The 19,955-nt window shown below is 45.2% G+C and overlaps 1 protein-coding gene across 3 annotated transcripts in view; it reads right to left on the reverse strand.

Annotated features, from left to right (window-relative positions):
- PPM1H (protein phosphatase, Mg2+/Mn2+ dependent 1H) overlaps positions 1-19,955 on the reverse strand; it is a 261,902-nt gene that overhangs the window by 53,928 nt on the left and 188,019 nt on the right. For all 3 annotated transcript variants that reach the window (XM_045062017.1, XM_003988974.6, XM_023257185.2), the window contains exon 6: positions 15,849-15,967. In XM_045062017.1, the coding sequence (XP_044917952.1) occupies positions 15,849-15,967 (119 nt within the window). The remainder of the gene's footprint in view (positions 1-15,848; positions 15,968-19,955) is intronic.

Raw genomic sequence — 19,955 nt, forward strand, 5'->3', positions numbered from 1 at the left:
ATGGCTTCTTGCTGAACGCCCAAGATACCCCAACTCATACTTTTTATATTGCTGCTAATGGTATCAAAGCATGAAGGACAGCACCTGTGCAACTTTAGTCAGGAAAGTCCATTTTTCTATTCTAAAGGGAAGAATCAAAGACTCAAAAGGATACCTCAGAGCTAATAATATGAAGGGGAAGCTTTTGGGTTGGTCTAAAACAGGCATTAAAGGAGAATTCTCCCTCAGCTAGAAGCTGAGTGCCCCTTCTGGGAGGAAGGTAAAAGCCACAGGAAGTCTCATTTTGCTCATAGCAGAAACCAGGTCTTAGACAGACAGGGGTGCACTGCATAGGGCCTGAGCAGGTGTAGATAGAGGCTGGTGGGCAGAAGTGTCTAGGTCTTTGGTTCCCACTCCCGCTTCCTACCATGAAATCTCAACACAGCTTGAATCCCAGGAGACTGGGATGAAACACCACCTGGGACTGGCTGGTCAGGAGTAGACGCATGACTGCAGCCCAAATGCCACTCATGGCTTTTAAGAGCTTGGCACCACCCCAACTCAGCAATTCACGGAATCCACAGAGGCTCTCCCCTGCCTCGCCTTTCTCCATACCCACCCTGCCCAGACCTTCCTGGAAAAAGCAACACAAAATTGGCAGTCATGTCATACTTCCTTCTTCCTGCCAGCCATCTGTATTTCCACAGGCATCAAACCCAAAGCCACAGAGCAGTAAATGGAGGCTGCTTTCTGCTCCTTGAGGTGGCCCTTCAACGGGTAGGGCCCTCCTCACTGCACCAAAATCTACAAGTGCGTGCGTTTCCTTTGAAGTAACACAAGAATATTTTGAATTTTATTAGATCTTACTCTTATTTTTTAATATCTTCTTTCAAGAGGCCTTTCTTTTCCTGGTTTCAAAGACTCCTAGTTAAGAAATCCCCAGAAATTTCCTAAATTTGTCTTTGGATCAAATCTTAATATGCTGGGAAAATGTCACTGAACCGTCACAGGGAGGGGGAATCTGAGCTAAGGCTAACGATATCAGGCTCAAACCAGAGTTCTGGAATAAGGATGAGAGGCAGCCGTTGTGGCCCCAGGGTGAGTTGGAAGAGGCTGAGAAAAGTCCCTCATCCAGCAGGTAGTTAGAGGGTTTAGAAGTATCCCTTAAGATATTTCTAGGCAAAGCCAACGTTTCTGCCACAGCTTGCCATTATATAGCAGGCTTTAGTTCTTTGTAAATCTAAATTGGGGGGGATGGGGTCATATTTTGATGCCTTGGGTCCCTGGATTCTTTGCTAGGAGTTATTGTCGAGGGGTATCTTGATTGCATGATTCCTGGGAAAGCTCCCTGTGGGGCCAAAGCTCTACAAACAAATGCTAACTTGTTTTCTCCTTTGATCCTCAGAGCATCATTTAAATTACTTGAGGCCTGTAGGCCCTGAGCTGTATACAGGCTGATGTTCTTGTGCTAATACCGCACAGTCTGGATTCAGGCTCAAACAGTATGCTGTAAAAGTGTGATTAGTATCGGGTGATATAATTTGGGGGTGCAATTCTGCCTAACTTGTGTATGTCTGTCTCTGAGAGAAACAAATGAAAGGGAGAACCTTCTGGCTCTCCCTCCAGAAAGCCTTTCTCCATAATGGGGCCCAAGCTCTGTTCCCTGACATTGTGGATGCCCTTGAGGAAATCCTCCGATTAACAGGGCTGACCCACAAGCCCTGGGAAAATGCCTACCTTGCCCCTTCTTACCACCAGCATGCCTGAACCAGATCCTGCCTGGAGTTCTGGGAGCGGTAATCATTCTTCTAGTTTGGCCTAAAGACTCCTCTTCCTAAACTGGGCCTGTGGGTGATAGCATGAGGCATCAGAGCTCGCTTTCACTGCACTGGCCCATGTTCTTGGGGAGAGTTCACTGGCTTAGGGCAGATCCTGATAACCCGGTGTATACACAAACACATTTGGAAAGCGATATTTACCCTTACCATGTGCTACACACTGAGATGTCCTTTACTCCCTACACCAGCTAATTTGTTTAAAATGTTCATCTCCATACACTAAATTGCTTTCACAACCCACTAACGGGTCCCTATCCACAGTTGAAAATTTGGGTAAAGAACCTGATCCTAGTAGCTCCAAATCAGGAGCTCAGGTTTGGACCAGATGAGAGCCACGGGTTCTACTAGAACCATTCATAAATATTTACTAGCACAGGTGCTGGGAATGTGGAGTTAAATAATATAAAGGCCATCCCTTAACTCATGGGCCCAAGGTTAGCAGTGGAAAAGGATTCACACAAAAGAAAATGCTTTGAATCAGTCTTTTGAAAATGTAATTTGTCACATGTGTATGCAAAACAGAACCAATCATATTTCAGGATAAAACATTCTGCAGGACTTTTAGGGAGATTTCAGATTTTGAAGCTATTTTTGATTCAGTACCCACTTGGTGTGCATTAGCACGTGGTGAGGAGAGCTTCATATTCTAATCAATAACATTTAGATCTCCCACAGGTATGAATCACAGATCCTTATTTTATGAGCACACAAATATGGAATGATTTCTGCTTTCTCAGGGACCGTTTATTCTGCGACAAACATGAATTTCATTGACATTGGCCTTTATACTGTATGAAACCAAGTCAATATATACAAATCAGGAGATAACCAAAATTGACCCCATAGCCAGGAATGGTGGGGAGACAACAGCAAATATACTGTCCTCTACAAAGAGGGTTTTACTGCAGAGGCCAGTTCCTTGAGCTGATCTTGTAGCCCTGACTCACAAAGCTTCTCTCTCTTTGGACATATTGATATTTATACACAGGAGCACCAAGTTCTACGGTGCCCCTTGGGGAAGGCCTTTGTGCACTGGGACTCCACTCTATGCTACAGCATTTCAGTATTTCCATTCGTGTGTCTTTGAACTGGTAATATCACCTGGGGCAGAGCTCAAGTATCTCAAAGTAGGCATCAAACCTTTTTCAAGTCTTCTGCTTTATCCGAAAAAGTGAGAATTTTTGCATAATAATCATATACATAACATTTCTTTCCACACACAAAAATATCCTCCCCTACCCCCAAAATCTTCAGTTGAAACCCAGTCTTCTGGAATCTTCTGTTGATCCTAACATTACTCAAGCCTTAAGATAAGAAGCACAGGCCTGGGCAATGGCTGCTGATCTTTACCAGTGGGAAGAAGACAGCACACTCCTGTATCAAGGTGGCCCCACTGTTTTAGACAATGGATGGTACAGGCAACAACTGTTAACTCCTGCTGCCACCTCAGCTGTAACACTCACAGAATTCCAACACACCCCCCACTCACTGTATGCTCGCTTTCTTCTGGGGACTGTTCAAAGCACTTAGGTTTTTAAAACACGTAATTCTTTTTCTTTTTAATTTTTTTAATGTTTGTTTATTTCTGAGGGGGAGAGAGAGAGAGTGCGAGTGCGCACAAGTGGGGTAGGGGCAGACAGAGAGGGAGACACAGAATCCAAAGCAGCTGTCCGCACAGAGCCTGACGCGGGGCTCAAACACACGAACTGTGAGATCATGACCTGAGCTGAAGTTGGACGCTTAGTCGACTGAGACACCCAGGTGTCCAAAAAAATATATAATTCTTAGAACAACTTTGCGGGACAGATATTAACATTAACCCAAATAAGAAAATGGAGGTCACACCACTAGGAAATAGAGGTCAGGCTCGCTTCCAGGCTCACCCCAAAGTGCATTGTGCTCTCAGCAATGGTTCTCTGACATCTTTGAGGAGCTATGAATCTATGTAAACACCATAAAATGTCATGATTTCCAACAAGATTGCTTAATTACTAATCCTCATCATCAGGGTAAATCATACAATTTTTTAAAAGTTTTTATTTATTCATTTTAAGTAATCTCTACACCCAAAAGGGGGCTCAAACTCAGAACCCCAAGATCAAGAGTCAAAACACTCTTCCGACTGAGCCAGCCAGATGCCCTTCATACAAATTTTCTAAAAGCCTAGTCCCCAGGTTTAGAAGTTTAAACATACCACCTTCTTAGGCTTTTTCTTCTCTTGCCAATAGGGTGGATATTCAAGATCACTGTAAAATTAAATTTAACCTGAGGTCTGGCTTTCAAATTGTTTTGCTGATAGTAAGTTGCACTCTTTAAACCCTCACACGTACATGCCCAGTTTTTCACAGGGTGATCCAAGACCATTTGAAAGGATTAGGCAAATCTGGGGAGGGAGTATCATTTACTTGGGATGAAGAGGAATGAGAAACCAGCAAGTTAGATGCCCTGGGAGCACCAACTCCTAACTAAGTATTTATACTGTGCCTGAGGCCTGGACTATGCAAGTTATGACCGTAACATCAATAAGGGAGGAAAAGAATCAGCTCAACTCTGACCCACTGTAGGCATCAAAGCGCTTGATATCACCTTTCATTTTTCACGGACAGTTCAGTCCATGACGCTTCCTGAACACGCTCCTTGGCCCACACAGGTGGACAAAGAAGTTCCTGAACAACAGCAGGAAGAAAGCCAGGGGTGAGGGGTCACAAATCCGGTAAAGAGTCCAGGCTGCCCAGGGTTCTGTAACCAATCATTTCTGCAAGCTGCGGCTCATAACTACAAGAAGAATCTGGGGCTGCCCAAAGCCAATGTTTAAGGACGTCCAGGAATCACCTGAGAGGTTTTAAAAAAATAGAGATTCTGAGACCTCAGGGATTCTGGAATGTTTTTAATAATGATTCCAGATGAAAAAGCTTTGCTGTGGGGAAATAATCCTCTTCCACTTTTGGTGTGGGTTTGTCCTATACTTGGCTATAAGCACCATGAGGGCGAAGATTGTTTTAATCTGCTTTGTATCTACAGTGCCCGACACAACACCCATGCCACTGAATGAGGAATGGCCAAAACTGATCACGTCCCAGAGATGAAGCCCTGTGCTCTCTCCTTTAAGTTCCTGAGCACAGTGGATTGCATTTGATTTAACCTGGGTAACCGACAAAGCTGATTTAATCCTCATAGAAGCTGAACCTAGAATTGGTAGAGCATTATGGCTTTTACCAGAGCAACAAGGTGAAAAAGCAAATGTATTATCAGCATCTCTAGTTCTTATAGAAAGATGTATGTTTGGTTCTTGAGCAAGGGACCGACAAACCTTACCCTGGCCCTGAATAAGTCTTTGATTTACTTATCTAAAGGTAAAACGAACATGGAGGTAGGATGAAATCATTGAGAGTTCGGAGTGGTCATTGTCCAACTCTGCTATGTGGATTCCTGGGTTAAGTCCAGAACCTAGGGGCTTTAAACTAGCACCTCAGCTGCATCTGATGAAGATATCCCCGAGCCACAGGGGGTTAGCACCTTCATGGGGCTGTCAGCTTGAAGCCAGCAACACTGACTCCCTGTTATGAAACCTTGTGTGCAGGTAAGGGTGGCAGGGAAAAGAAAAAACTTTATCAAGCTCTGCTTAAGAGTGAAATTTTGTAACTGGAGGAATATAGGCTGGGCACAGGAAAATGTTTCCTTGGCAGGGTGGTTAAGTACCTGGAAATTTGGTGGCGTGTTGTAGCACTCACTTCTCTGGAATTTCCTTAAAAACAGGATCTTATAAATAGGCTGAGGATTGGACCATATGTCTTTCTAAATATACCATCAACTCCATATTTCTGCCGTGCTGTGTGTCATTTTCATACTTTACAGAGGTGCAGAGCTCTTATAGTTGAGAAAATAAGATGTTAGTTCTTGCCACCCTTAGCACCGCATTCAAAGTTTCGCATGAGCTGACCTGAACCTACTTACCTAGATTGCTGGGTTACTGGACTAACCACCACTGCCCCGTACCCTCTCGATTGCTTCTATGTGCCACTTATGTTAGGCCACCACCAGCAATGTTCTCTAGCTGATACATACCAATATAAGTACACACAGAGGTTGAAACTCTTCTGTACTGCTTGGCAAATAATGACTGTTCCAAGCCCCCAGGTGCCCTTGTCTGGTATTCTGGACCCTCCCCTGGAATCTCCACAGTGTGGTAAATAAAGAGTTAATGCAAAGGGTACCTGGGTGGCTCGGTCAGTTTCTAAGTATCTGACTCTTGATTTTGGCTCAGGTCATGATCTCATGGTTCCTGAGATCGAGTCCCAGGTCGGGCTCTGCACTGACAGCACGGAATCTGCTTGGGAGTCTCCCTCCCTCTCTCTCTCTCTCTCTTTCTCTCAAAATAAATAAATAAAACTTAAAAAAAAAAAAAAAGTTAATGCCTGGCACAGCAGGGGCTTCTAGGACCCACGTGGAGCCTATTCCTCCATGCTGACTATTGAAACTATTTTGAATATTACCTCTGGCTTCTATATTCCCAAAACCCACATCTTATTTTAGCTGTGAGCTTCCACTTGTATTGTGCCCTCCATACAGAAGGTCTTTCCCTTTGTCCCTCAACCCTCTTAAAACTCCTCTCCTATTTCAGACTGTTGATTCAAACACAGCCTTCTCCACTAAGTCTTTCCCAGCCCCAGTTCGCCCTCTTAAAAACCACCACTGCCTCTAACACAGCCACGAGTGTTTCTTTAAACCCCCTTTTTATAAGTAAGCTCTACATTCTGTCTTGCTCTATTTATACACAATTCCAAAAGATCTAATTCCCTCACTCTTGAGAATTTAATGGATTTATAGGTAAAATGGTGTTGTTCAATAAATTTCCAGAAAGCCAGTCCCTTAGTCAGCTGGTATCCCCATGAAGTGACACAGTCCTATGTGACAAGATCTTACATGAGGGCCACTGAGGGGCGTGGTATGCCAGCACCATGGGTACAGTACAGCTCAGGAGGGCTGCAATGGCACCTTAAAAAGTCCAGCATCCAGGACTAAAAAAACAAAACAAAACAAAACAACAATAGTAGAGTCAATGTATGGACCAGAAAAACCCATAAAAACAAACAAACAAAACGACCTACAAACAAACAAAACACCCTATCCGTCAGCACTCAGGGATAGAGCAGATTCCTACTTGTACTGAGGGAGCCTCTGCCCACAGATAACACCCCCCCCCCCCCTTATTCGTGATCATCCGGCACAACAGCTGTGGGACAGACCGGCCAGGTAGAAGTGTAGCCAGCACACTTGACCTTCCTTCAGTCTCTTGTTTCTCTGAACTGCCTCCCATTACCGCAAGAAACCAGCAACTCAACACCTATTGGATTGTGAACCTTCTGAGGCAAGGATCAGACCTTGCCGACCATCTCATTCTCCATAATATCTAATGATTATATATATATATATATATATATATATATATATATATATATAATCTAATGATTATATTATTGCTCAAGAACCAAACATACATATATTATATTATCTGTGGCACAACAGATAATATATATATTATATATATTGGGCACACAGAGTACTTATTGTATGCCAGACTTTGTTGAATGCACACAACCACACTAGCTCTTGACGTCCTATTATTAGGTACCATCATCAACCCCTTTTACATGTGGGAAAACCAAGGTGACATATATGTCCAAGCTGCACCTGGGGACTGGCCCAGTCAGAAAGTCTGGCTCCACATCCCTGTTCGTAACTACTGCTCAGTGCCTAATATACAGCAAGTATACAATAAAGGCTTGCTAAGTATAAAGACACGTGCCTCCCTGCCCTGGGGGTGGGGCTTGGTTAAAAGGACACTGGCTATTTTAACTGGAATTTATGCAAGCATTTGACATCGTAAAGCTTCCCCAGAGGACCTGGAGCTAAGTCCCCACCACACATGTACTGCATAGCCCCAGACAATGGTCACCGGGGAAAAGCAGGGACCAGACTCTGCTTAGGAGCCTATCAGTGGGTATAGACATGCTATGGCTGTTCAAAGGGTCTCGGGGGAAAGAAAAGCTTGGAAGTACTTTGGCCACTTTAGGAACGAGAAATTTACTCCTATCATGGGAGCAGAAAGGTGTGTGTGTGTGGATGATCAATAGGGAGCAAGCCAGCTGGGCATCTCTTTCCTTTCCACTTCCCGTGGCCTGACAATGCCTGTCTGTCTTGGCTTCCAATCATTTGTAAAATGCCTCATAGCTTCCTCTGGCCATAGGGGCAGAAAGGCGGGGAGGGGGGTGGGGAGCAAGGAGTCATTTGTCACTGTCAGGAGATGTGCTGCACACAGCAGGGCAGGCTTTCTTCCCTGCTGCTCCTGAAGCCAGAGCTGCAAATCCCGAAAAGACGCAGAACATGCACACGGCAAATAACCATTCATCATCTTGGCTCTGGGAGCCCCGAGAAAGGCCACTCCCCGTGTGAGGCTGACCCACTCGGATTTTGGCTCTAGGCTGCACCGGAACTTGGAACGCAAGGACTTTCCAGGCGCCTATTCCCTGCCCCAGCCAATGCCCATCCTGGGCAATTTATAGGGTTAAAATTCTCTGAAATTCAAGCCCCTCCTTCCTCTGCAAAGTCAGATTTCCACATTGCTGCCAAGGTGGCCCATAATCATTAAGTTATGAGAATACAAGTTGCTAGGAGGAAATTAATACCAGGTTTAACTAGGGGAAGTCCTGCTTTCTTGTGAAGTAATTATAAAATTAAAATGTGATATTTCTCTGGTGGGTTTAAAAAGTCTCCCCGTGAGATCTGTGGCACAACAGTAGTGTCAGGATTTGCACTAAGACGGGACTGAGAAAACCCTTTGGTGCTCCAACGATGCTTGCTAGTCAAGAGACACCTGCAGGTAGGTTTCCAAAGATTGGGTTAAAAGTAATTAAAAACAAAAAGAGGGAAAAGGACAGGGTTTGAAATTTCCAATTACTCTTTAAAACTCAAGAGTCAAGCTGTTACAGAAAACGCAGGCTTTCCAAGTAAGATTAATAATGCTAAGCTAATTAGACCCACAGGCATGGCCAACATATAAATTCAGGCCCAAAAGAGGGACACTGTCCCTTTAAAAACTGCCTGGGGATCAGTGGAAAAGCTAATGAGGACTGTCAGTTGGGGCTGCTTTAATAGGTGGTCCTCCCGAGGATAAAGCCTGGGGTTTTGGTAACAGGGCTTCTGTGCTTGATTCAATAAATCAATTTATATGATATGCGGGTGCAGCTCTGGAGTTGGCTTCCTAAAGCATTCTGTGGCATTTCTCAATCTGCTTTTCCACTTCGCTGTCAGCCTGCCTGAATGTGTTGTCAGAGGGCACTGAAAAGAGCAGTGAAGAATAAGACAGAAGCCGTATCTGCAATAGTTGTAAAACTCGACCCAGTAGCTCCAGACCATGCTTGAGGCTGCCTCCAGTGAGTTTCTCTCCAGAAAATGTTTGGATTATCTATTGGTAAGAAGCCCGATGCTGTGGTGCTGTGGCTCTCATCCCTGAGTTGGGTTCCAGGCTGCAGATGGAGAATTAAAGTTCACCCCAAACAGCATGCAAAGGGTTGGAAGTGAAGTTGCTTTTTAATCAGCTCCTCAGGGTCTGAAATACTCCCCAAGAAGTAAAAGGAGAAGAGAAACAAAAGCACCCGTCCAGCAGGCAATGGGCAGAGGCAGGGCAAGGGAGGTAGGGCAAAGGACATGGTTCTTCCTTCTGGCTGACCAACAGGCTTGCCAAGTAGTGACCGCTAGAGATGAGCTGTCCCTAAACACAATGACTGATGCCTCTGAACATCTACAAAGTGGAGTGATGCCCATCCCCCAGCCAACTCAGAGGCTAGCAGGAGTGAGTCCAGAAGCCATAGAATGTGGCCATGCCATTTCACTTGCTTACCCTGTCTGTGCTCAGCTGTCTTTTTTTTTTTTTTTAAACTCTCTGCCATTGGGATGTTCAGTTACCGCTCCTTATATGTCCTCCACCTCAGCTAGACCCATGCTCTTACGTTACCCAGACTGCAGGGTCATCCAGTACAACTTTTTGTGGTGATGGCCATGTTCCGTATCTGTGCACTGTCCAGTTCAGGAGCCACTAGCCACATCTGGCTACTGAGCAATTGACATGTGGCTAGTGCGACCTGGGAAAGAAAATTTTCATCTTATTTAATTTAACTAATATAAATTTAAATGGCCACATGTGGCTAGTGGCTACTGTGCTAGAGAGCACTCAGAACAAAAAAATATTTCCTTTGCCTTAATAAAAGCAATGAGTACTAAAAGGAGAAAATGGTGGCTAACCCCACTCTGCCCCCAGTGGAAAAATCCCGGATTGTAAAGGAAATTCAGCGGAGGAAAATGACCCTGATGTGTCATCAAGTTAGAATCATAAAGAGTTAAGGGCTGCTAGAGATTAAAATGAAAGGTTGTGGGGCGCCTGGGTGGCTCAGTCGGTTAAGCGTCCGACTTCAGCTCAGGTCACGATCTCGCGGTGCGTGAGTTCGAGCCCCGCGTCCGGCTCTGGGCTGATGGCTCAGAGCCTGGAGCCTGCTTCCGATTCTGTGTCTCCCTCTCTCTCTGCCCCTCCCCCGTTCATGCTCTGTCTCAAAAATAAATAAAGGTTAAAATGAAAGGTTGCCATCGCTGGAATATTTCTAATGGAACTGGTCTTTTCCAGAAACTCTGAAAAGCAGAGCAAAGTCCTTTCCCTGCCAGACACAGAGGTTGGCAGCAAGGGGCAAAGGAAGCATTTTACAAATGAGAGACCCAGGTCCAAGATTTGCCCAAGGCTCCAGAGTCCTGGCAGAGCGAGCTCCAGAGCCCATGGAGCCTATCTCCCAAAGCCATAAACTCTGTACTAAGCCAGGCCATCTCAAGTTACGGGTCCAGCCTTCCTCGGAAATAAGACCATCATAAATGTTGGAAAGGCTTTGCTTAAGGAAAGAATTCTGGTATACTTTACTCATAACTAGAACCATCTGGAAGCAATCTCGCATTCACACGATGGACTTCTCTTCCTCTTTAGCCCTTGCTCTCTCTACAAATCCCATCAGGCCAGGAACAGCTGCTGGAGGGCCTGGCTGGACTCCACGGGTAGAGCTACAAACCCCCTTCCACATGGATGTCCTCCTGGGCCCCTGGCTTGCTCGTTCCCCCGTGTGCCCTGATACAGTGCACGATGAACACCCATCCCACGTGAGAAAGCTAAATCACCAGCAGGCCCAGGAGCAGGGACCCGGTGCCACAAAGGCAGCTGTGAGAAACCATTGTTTCAACTTGGTAACACAGACACTTGCCAGCAAATTACAGCCTGAGATGGCTCAGAGGGCTGCGGGTTGAAACACAGAGCTCACACTGCCAGCTATGTGCATCATGCAACAGCAGCTCGACACAAAGGGCTGGGGAGGAGGGGCGCTGGCCTATACTGGGGCAAGGCCGGGATCCTGGCACCAAGACCAATGACACCAGGCACAGAAGGTGAGGGCTGGGCCGCGTCAGGGACCGACTCAGCACTGGGGGTGCTGTGAAGAAAATGCCTTTGTAAATCCAACTACTGGGCAAGCGATCTCTGAGGCAGGGGAAGGGGCGGTGGGGGAGCCAGGGAAGAGACCGGTTTCATTATGAAGGTCCTGGTGACAATAACCTTTTGTCCTCTATACAATCTGGGCCTGCCAAGCTGCTCCACAGTCTCTGAGAAAGCACGAGGGTGGGAGAGAAAGGCTCCCTGTCAGGAGGCCACAAACTCATCCCTGATGATGAGACAAGGCTCCCCCGCCCCCCCCCCCCCCCCCCAGAGCAGACATCCTCTCCCACACCTTCCTCCCCACTGCAGACACGCCGCAGAGGGCTGGCATGAGGCTACTCTAAGACGAGAGCAAACAATTTTCCTCAGCACAGGAGACCTGGTTCTCTGAGGATCCTCCCACCATCCGCACCCCCAAATCACACGCAGACTCTTAGTGACGAGTGTGAAGCAGCCCAGTTTAATTTGGCTGGCAGTCTAGCAGGTCAGACTGGGAACCAGAAAAGTTAGTACCTCAGCCGGTCCTGAAATGCTTCACCCCGTCCTCTTGTTTAGAGGACTGTCACGGAGACACTGATCCTGGTGGACAGGACCCCCCCTTGCTCCCCTGCTTCACTTCACGTCACGGCTCAAAACTGAGTAATTATGTCTAATCTTACCCTGAAGAAAAATGGACCGTTGCATTGTATCACAAAGAGGTCTGGGCCTCAGAAACCTGGGATCTAGGCCTTACTCTGACACTTCTGCGTCCGTAGAAGCTGAGCAAACCACCTAATTCCTCTCTGTCTCAATCTGCTCAACCACAAAATGGGAACAAGGAAGAGGAGTCCTTCAGCATCGGGCAGCTGGCATGGTAAACAGCGTGTGCCCTGCAGTGATGCTGTCTGGGTTCACGTCCTAGCTGCTCCCACTTACTATTATGTAACCTTGAGACTCAGCCTCTGTGCCTCAGTTTCCTCATCAGTTTCCTCATCACAGTTCACGGGACTGTGAAATAGAAGGCATCAAGTCAAGCTCTCATCACAACGCCCGGCCCTTAGCTCTTCCAGTCACTGTCAGGTAGGCCCACTGCCATCGTGCTGAGTGGGGGCATGCAGGGCCCATTTCCACCACAACTAGGTATTTGCTATAAGAATTAAAGGGCTTTGACTTAAGTGAACTCGTGATTCGTAGAAGCATTCCAGAAGAACAGGTTCACAGGCCAGGAATAACTCTGAAGCCAAGAAACATAAAGGGACACGGTAAGGACCTGCCTCCTTGAGCATGACACATTCCAAACACTTACCAGACCACCTTCAACCAATTCCAACAACTTGGTAGTCACTGAAGGCATCTGTGGGAAAAGAGCCACAGGCCTTCATCTCCCCTTCTACAGAATTAATTTGCCAGGTCTTCTCTTTCTAGAGACAATTCAGAAAGGCAGCAAAAGGTGATCCCATGGTTTTTTTTCAAGTCCTAAACAATAACTGCTAGACACGAGGTTTCTCACGAGAGATTACAACATTTAAAAAAGGAATTCAGGGGTGCCTGGGTGGCTCAGTCGGTTGAGCGTCTGACTTCAGCTCAGGTCATGATCTCGCGGTCCGTGAGTTTGAGTCCCGCATCAGGCTCTGTGCTGACAGCTCAGAGCCTGGAGCCTGCTTCGGATTCTGTGTCCCTCTCTTGTTCTGCTCCTCCCCCGCTCATGCTCTGTCTCTCTCTCTCAAGAATAAATAAAACATTTAAAAAAAAAAAAGGAATTCATTCAAGTTTAAATTCATTCAAGTTTATATAGGCAGTGGTCTAACTGGGTCTCTAACTCCCCCACTTACTCCAACAAAGATATAAAGAACTCTCCTTTTCCTGAAGCATCAATTTCAAGTCAAAAGAACAGGTAGAAAATACACAAAAGTGTACATCAATCTCTGCTCACAGGCAAAGCAGCAGCCAATAGCCACGCAGGGAACCGTGCTGAAACAAATCAGCAAATCATGTCTGACTGAAGCCGTTCTCAGTCTTGGCTCCTCAATTATTTGGTACCTTCTGTGAAGTTCCATACATTAAATACAGCCTGTTTATGGACCACTTATTTTCTTAGGATCATGCTAATTAATACCGTGTGTGTGTGTGTGTGTGTGTGTGTGTGTACACAGAAAGCAAGGGACTGAGTGTGGGTGTGTGAAGTTGGATGTAATCTAGTCCCTGAACGTATCCACATTTTAAAAACTATAAAATGGGGGTAATCTTTAGCCACTTGTTTTCCAAGTGTGTTTTGACTGCTTAGATCTTGTTTGCCTTTCTGGCATAGAAAGAACACACAGACAGCCTTGCCTCAAGCTTAACGTATCTCAGATACAAACAAGCTCCTTATTCCCACCCTTCCCACCTGCCATCCATAACTACCTGGTCCTCAACTGCCATCAGTCACACCCTTTCCTGAAATCCAATAAATACCCACTGGCTAATCACTGGGTGTCAGGCACCAGGCGAGGCACTGCCCCCTCCTGGAGAATTGCAGACTAGTCGAAAGGACATAAACAGGTGGTTGGAACGATTAATGACTTACCCCTTACAGTTATCCCTTGGCCCAAATCATCTAGTTTGTTGTTCATTTCCTTCCTTCTCTGTTTTCTGCTTCCATCCCTCCATTTGACCCTTGAGACCTCACATACATATTTCTATGCTGGGTATTTTTTTCCCCCCTGGGTACCTAAACTTGCTTTCTCTTGCCAGTTTCTTTCAAACTCCTTAGGACTGCCATCCCAAAACCATGCTTTCCTCATTCGTTCTCCTTCTCAGAGACAAAGCAGCACCACCCACAGCCTCCCACAGTAAATGTATGTCTCCGTGTGGCTTCCCGCATCCTTGATTATGTCCCCTTGATACTGACTCGGTCTGATTTCCCATAGACCGTCTCTTTATTTTTGGCCATGTTCCTTACTGTCTCTCAGGTCCACTCTTTTTGTTTATGCATTTGCAATCATGGGGATTTCTGACCTGGGACACCGTTCCCTCCATCGTTCTAAATCCTGCAAAACTTAGACCAAACCCGACTGTGCTTTTCTAAACTATGGTAGCCCTCACCTTCAACTGCTCTGTGAGGAGCGCTGATTTTGCTGATCGGATAAAAATGAACTTGTAAAGAAAACCCAGTTGGGGTAGGGTAAGGATTCGAGGGCACCAAAACTCCAGAACCTCAGAGCTGCAAATAGGGTGAACCCTTTCTGCCAAGTCTGTTCATGTTTTAGAATAGTTTAAGCTTTATGGGTCATACAGTCTCTGTTCCAGCTACTCAACCACCTTGTTGTAGAGTGAAGGTAGCCAAAGATCAAATGTATACAAACGAATGTGGCTGTACTCAAAACAAAACAAAAAAATATTTACAGAAAGGTGTGTGGGTGGAATCTGGCTTCTGGGTCATAGTTTGCTGACCCTGCTTTATAAGAAGAGTGGATAGTAGGGAAAATCTTCTCTTTTAGATGATAGGGGATAAATTGAAGTGCCTTAGATCAGCCCCTTATTTTCCCTAGGCAGCTCAACTGTTCCCTTAACACAGTGTGTATTCTAGTAGATTTCTAGCCTAGAAGTCACTACCATGAGACTTTGGGCTGTAATCACGTGTGACAGCTATTTTGGTCAACGTGAGAAGACATAATGGCACCCACTTCTATGCCTGTGTTGGCAAGCAAAGAGTCCACTGTCTCACCCTCCTGCTCTCCTCCAGGCTGGCAGGAGGCTCCCTGGCCAGTACCTCAGGGCTAACAGCAAATCTTCACCCCTACTACTATGGGCCAGGCCCTGTGCTCTCTTATTTAGTCCTCATGTCAATCCTATGGTGTATACGTACTTTCTATCCTATCTGTCTTTCATATGGAAGAAACAGGTGAGGTCTTAGTCACTGTTAGCCACTGATCCACCACAGAAGTGATCTTGGTGCTGACATAGGTGTGTTGTGGGAGGAAGACGCCCCTTGCCAAGATTCTTATCGCAATGTAAATGTGAAAAAATAATGAAGATGGCTCATTACCTCTAGTCCTTACAGCAACCCCTTCAAAGAGCCCATTTTTTTCACTTTATCCATAGAAAGTTAGGCTCATAGGGGTTAAGTACTTTACCTAACTTTGCCTCTTTAGAAAGCTCAGAGTTCAGATTCAAATCCAGGCCAGTTTGGCTCAATTAACTGTTAGCCTGTTCCTTCGAGCCCCTGACCTAAAAAAAAAAAAACCAACTTAAATGTGTTTTAAAGCCTCAAAAACGCTTGTGCATGTGAAGTGAGGAATTATGTCAGCTTCGTGGGGTCTCGTGTCCCCAGGGAGGATGTCAGGGAAGTACAGCGGCAGACCAACACCGCGATTTAAGAACTGGCGCCCAGGCGAAAAGAGCAGAAGCAACGTCCCCAGTCCTTTGCCACCAACCCAGGTCTCTGGCCGCACTACCTGATCCAAACTGCGTGAGTGGCTTTTTATGACGGTGATGATTCCTTCACACATACTGTGGCAGTGCTGAGGCAGAGGGAGGCATGTTCTTACCAGCCTGTCATATTAAAGTCCCTGTAGAGCATCTTCTTTCCAAGTTCCTTTCTCTGTACTCTCCTCGGAAACTCCAAATGTGTGAATTCGTTTCCCAGCAAGTGAGGCTGCATGAATGCCTAATAGCAAAAGAAATAAAAAGAAAAAAATACATATTTAGGAGAAAAAATAAGACTCAATAATGTTTTGTAAATCAAGACATATTTCAAAAACCAGAAAACTTCTATTTTAAGGGGAAAAAATAGGTGTATGCAACAAATAGAATAAACATTTCTATTCTACAAGAATATCAGCGAATAAAAAATCACTAGCTGAACTTATAAAGGGATATAACTTTTTAATTTGACATGATAAAGTAATTGTAATCAGAGACATGGATTGCTAAAGTCAAGAGGAAAAGAAACGGAGTTTCTCCAAAAGTTCATTTAATTCAAATCCAAGATCTTTTCATTTTCCTGAACAGCATGTTGATGCAACGTGAAAGCTCTCCCCCACTCTGCTTGGCTTTCTCTGCTCCTCTCCTGCTCACACTCTTGGCGATCATGGCCTTGCCTTTGAAACCTACATGTGAATCTCCACATGGACACAATGGCCCAAGAGAGCAGGTTGGGGCTGGATACACCAGACAGGAACTTTCTGTTGGACTCCCTCCATTTTGCTCTGCAGTAATTTGATCATGTAATTGGAAGACTATTCCAGAGCAGATGGCTTCCTCCCCTCCCCCAAATCTCTGTTCACACTACAAAAGTCTTGAGCAAACAGCCACTTAGGGAATTGCTTTGAAACAACAAACAGTCTCATTGTCACATTCAAAATTCAAATCCGCTATCCAAGAGATGAAATGCTCAAGTATTAATTTCCCCGCTCGAAGGCCACACACACTAAAAGCAAACTTGCACGGAAGCTTCCTTGTACCAAGCTGTGCGCCCACTTACTAGCAGTGTGCTGGAATGGATCCTTTTTCTCCCTCCCTTATTTTCTTAATTTTTAAAAAATTTTTGGCAGGGAAGAGTAGGCAGAGCAAATCATGACCTGGCACTGTAGAAAAGCAAGGGATCCCTGCCACAGGACAGATGGCCATGTCCTCAGTCTCCTGGAAACAGGCATCTCCCACAGCCTCTTTCCCAAGATCTGACACCAGCAGATCTCCTGCTGATTCTCATGGTAGTTTGGAGGTTTAGTTGGACATCGGTCATCCTAAGCTAAGTATATCAGGAGTCAAAGGACACAAGCTGAACTGTCACTGGGTTGGCTAGATTCGGCCAGATAATAGAACTCTGAGCAGGCTTGGAGACACGGCAGGGCAGTACTGAGAAGGTGAACTGTCTTTACTGTCTTCTGTAGCCCCCAAATTTCCCAGGTCTGACAGGAATTCTGGAACATTCTGAGGGGCTCTGAAACCTCTGCTAGGGAAGAGGGTTGGGCTGCTGATGAGTATCAAGGACGCTTAAACACTGACCTTTACAGAGAGGTTCCCTGGGAAGGAAGGAAGGGAGTACTTAATAGGGCAGGTCAGTGGTGTGGGCTTTGGGTGAGGTGAACTTGGGTTTGAATCCAAGTTCTGCATGTATAAGCTGTGTAATTTTAGTTGGTGATTTAGCTTCTGGAGCTTCAGTTTCTCAATCTGAGATTAATTATGTATTTACCTCACACTTTTAATAATTAAATGAATGCACTTATCGTAGTTGTCTCGGCTCATAAAAAATTATTATATCCATCTAATGATTACCGATATCTATTACATCCTTGGCACTACGGAATGTGCTTTGTGACCTCTCGCATCACACTGCCAACAACCTTACAAGGTGGAACTGGATACACAATCTGTAGGGTCCAGTGCAAAATGAAAATATGGAGACTGTGTTCAAAACTAAGAATTTCTGTGTTCAAAACTAAGAATAACCACGTACAGAGCCCTGTGCAGCCGCAGGAGTCACACACCCAGGAAGCCAGCTGTACTGACCGAAGGAGCAGAGGCATAATTAGTCCATGAATAGCAACACCCACTATGTACCTGTTATCATCTCCTAGAGCTTTGGGACTCTATACCCCATTCCCCAAGCTGGCCTAGCCTGGCTGGCAACCTGACTTAGGCTTAAGAAAGTACCTGCCACTTACATGCCTTCTTTACATGCCTGCCATGTACCAGGCACTTGATATGCTTGTCACAACCTCAACAATCCTATAAAGCACATGTCATAGACTCAATTTACAAATGAGGAGACTAAGGCCCAAAGAACTTAAGACACCTAGCCCAAGGTCATCATCCAGGGCTGGGTGGTCTCAGAGCTGAAGCCTAATAACATGTCCACAAACACCCATCCCAACCCTTGAACCTGCACACATTTACAAAAAAATTAAAAAAAAAAAGTGGGCAAAAGGACCAAGGGCCTGGACCATGCAAAGTCTAAATGGTCAATAGGTACCTGTGAGGATCCAGTTAACAAAAAATTACAGATCTGCACCCAATTTGGCCACAAGAATGCTCCTGAAGAAGCTAAAAGAAATCCTTTAATAATATGAGGGACTAAATAAATTAGTTAAAAAATCTATACAAAGGAATTCTATGGTGCCATTTACAATGATACTACAGCAAATATGTAATGACATGGAAAGAAAGGACAGACAGACGTAAAAACACAGGTTATCAAACAACGTATGTGAGTGCGTGTGCGTGTAGGTGTATGAGCTCATGTAAGTTGTGTCATATACACACAGATCTAGATACAAGGCATATAAGTACATACAAACGAATGTGTGTGAAGAAATATCGGTAAATGCCCCACATACATTTCATTAACAAACAGGTTAGGATCCAAAGGCCATATTTCTAAGTCCATTTCTTCACAGACCCAAGTACCTCAGAGATCAATGTGCAGTGTTCCAGGCACCTGGCCTCGTTCCCAGGAGAGTGAGTGGCCCTCTGATGGTGCTTTCCCTGGGTACCCTCATACCCTTTTTGCCAGTACACGTTTGTCTGGACAGTTGTGAGGGAAGATCTGCAAAGTAGCCAGGATCTCCTGAGCAGCTCTCTGCAGGGGTCACCTCACCTCTCCCTCTGAAGATGAGCAGGCTCTAAGTGGGCCTTAAAGCCCATGTTCCTGTGACATTTGTATCCCCTTCACTTGCAGGGGCTTTCAGGGTCTCAAACTGCTTGCTTTCTCCCCATTATGGCAATAGGCTATGGTGTTTCATCAGTTCTAAGATGCCCTTTTCAAATGAGTTATTATTTTATTACCTCTAAGAAACGAGGGGAAGCTGCCAATGAAACTAAGTGCAATACTTTCTTACCACTTTGAAATTTTATTTTATTCTTTTTGAAAGGGCTCCTTTGGACTTAGACAAATTTTTACATATCCCTCTGGGGTATATTTAAGAAGATTACATAGGTGAAGTATATTGGATAAGGTTTTCCAAAATGTCTTCACATTGAGAATTCCGCTGCTCATCAGTTTTCAACTCTGAATCATTAACGGTCACGATTTCCCAGGCAATAGTGGCCTGTGTTCCATGGGACCGTTGGCGATGCAACATTTCTTAAATAATTCACCCTAGAACTAGGAGCCTCAGAACCAGGGGTGCAAAGTTCTTAAGTCAGCTCTGCAATTATCCAGAGCCAGCTAACTTCTGACTCCCACTTCTGGAATGTGGCTGAACAAGTCAGATTCACACCTCCAAGCCCCTCTGCAAATCCACAAAGGCTTTAAGAGTGCTTCATTTTTGCCTTCAGGGTTTTCTTCTAAGCTGCCAGCCGCCCATCCTGCAAGTTTGGTGCTGTTCTTTTGAAGTTTACACATGCCCAGGAGAGGACACCTGTGTCATGCCTGCCACTTGGCTGACAGCAACAATCAGTGGTAAAATATCTCAACTTCAGATACGTCAAAGGGTGAAAACAAAAGCACCTGAACTCTGAAGAAATACTGCAATATTCATCCTCCACTGATATGTCACACCCTTAAATTTCTCTACTTTTATGGCCATTTTTCTTCCTCTACCTGCCACAGCACATTTCGTATGATGCAAGATATTTTCTGTCACGATTTTGCTCACCACAGAATTCACCTGTATTCCATGTGTACCGATGACATATTTTTACTACTTTTAAAA

This window comes from Felis catus, chromosome B4 (assembly GCF_018350175.1).
Source record: "Felis catus isolate Fca126 chromosome B4, F.catus_Fca126_mat1.0, whole genome shotgun sequence".
NCBI lineage: Eukaryota > Metazoa > Chordata > Mammalia > Carnivora > Felidae > Felis > Felis catus.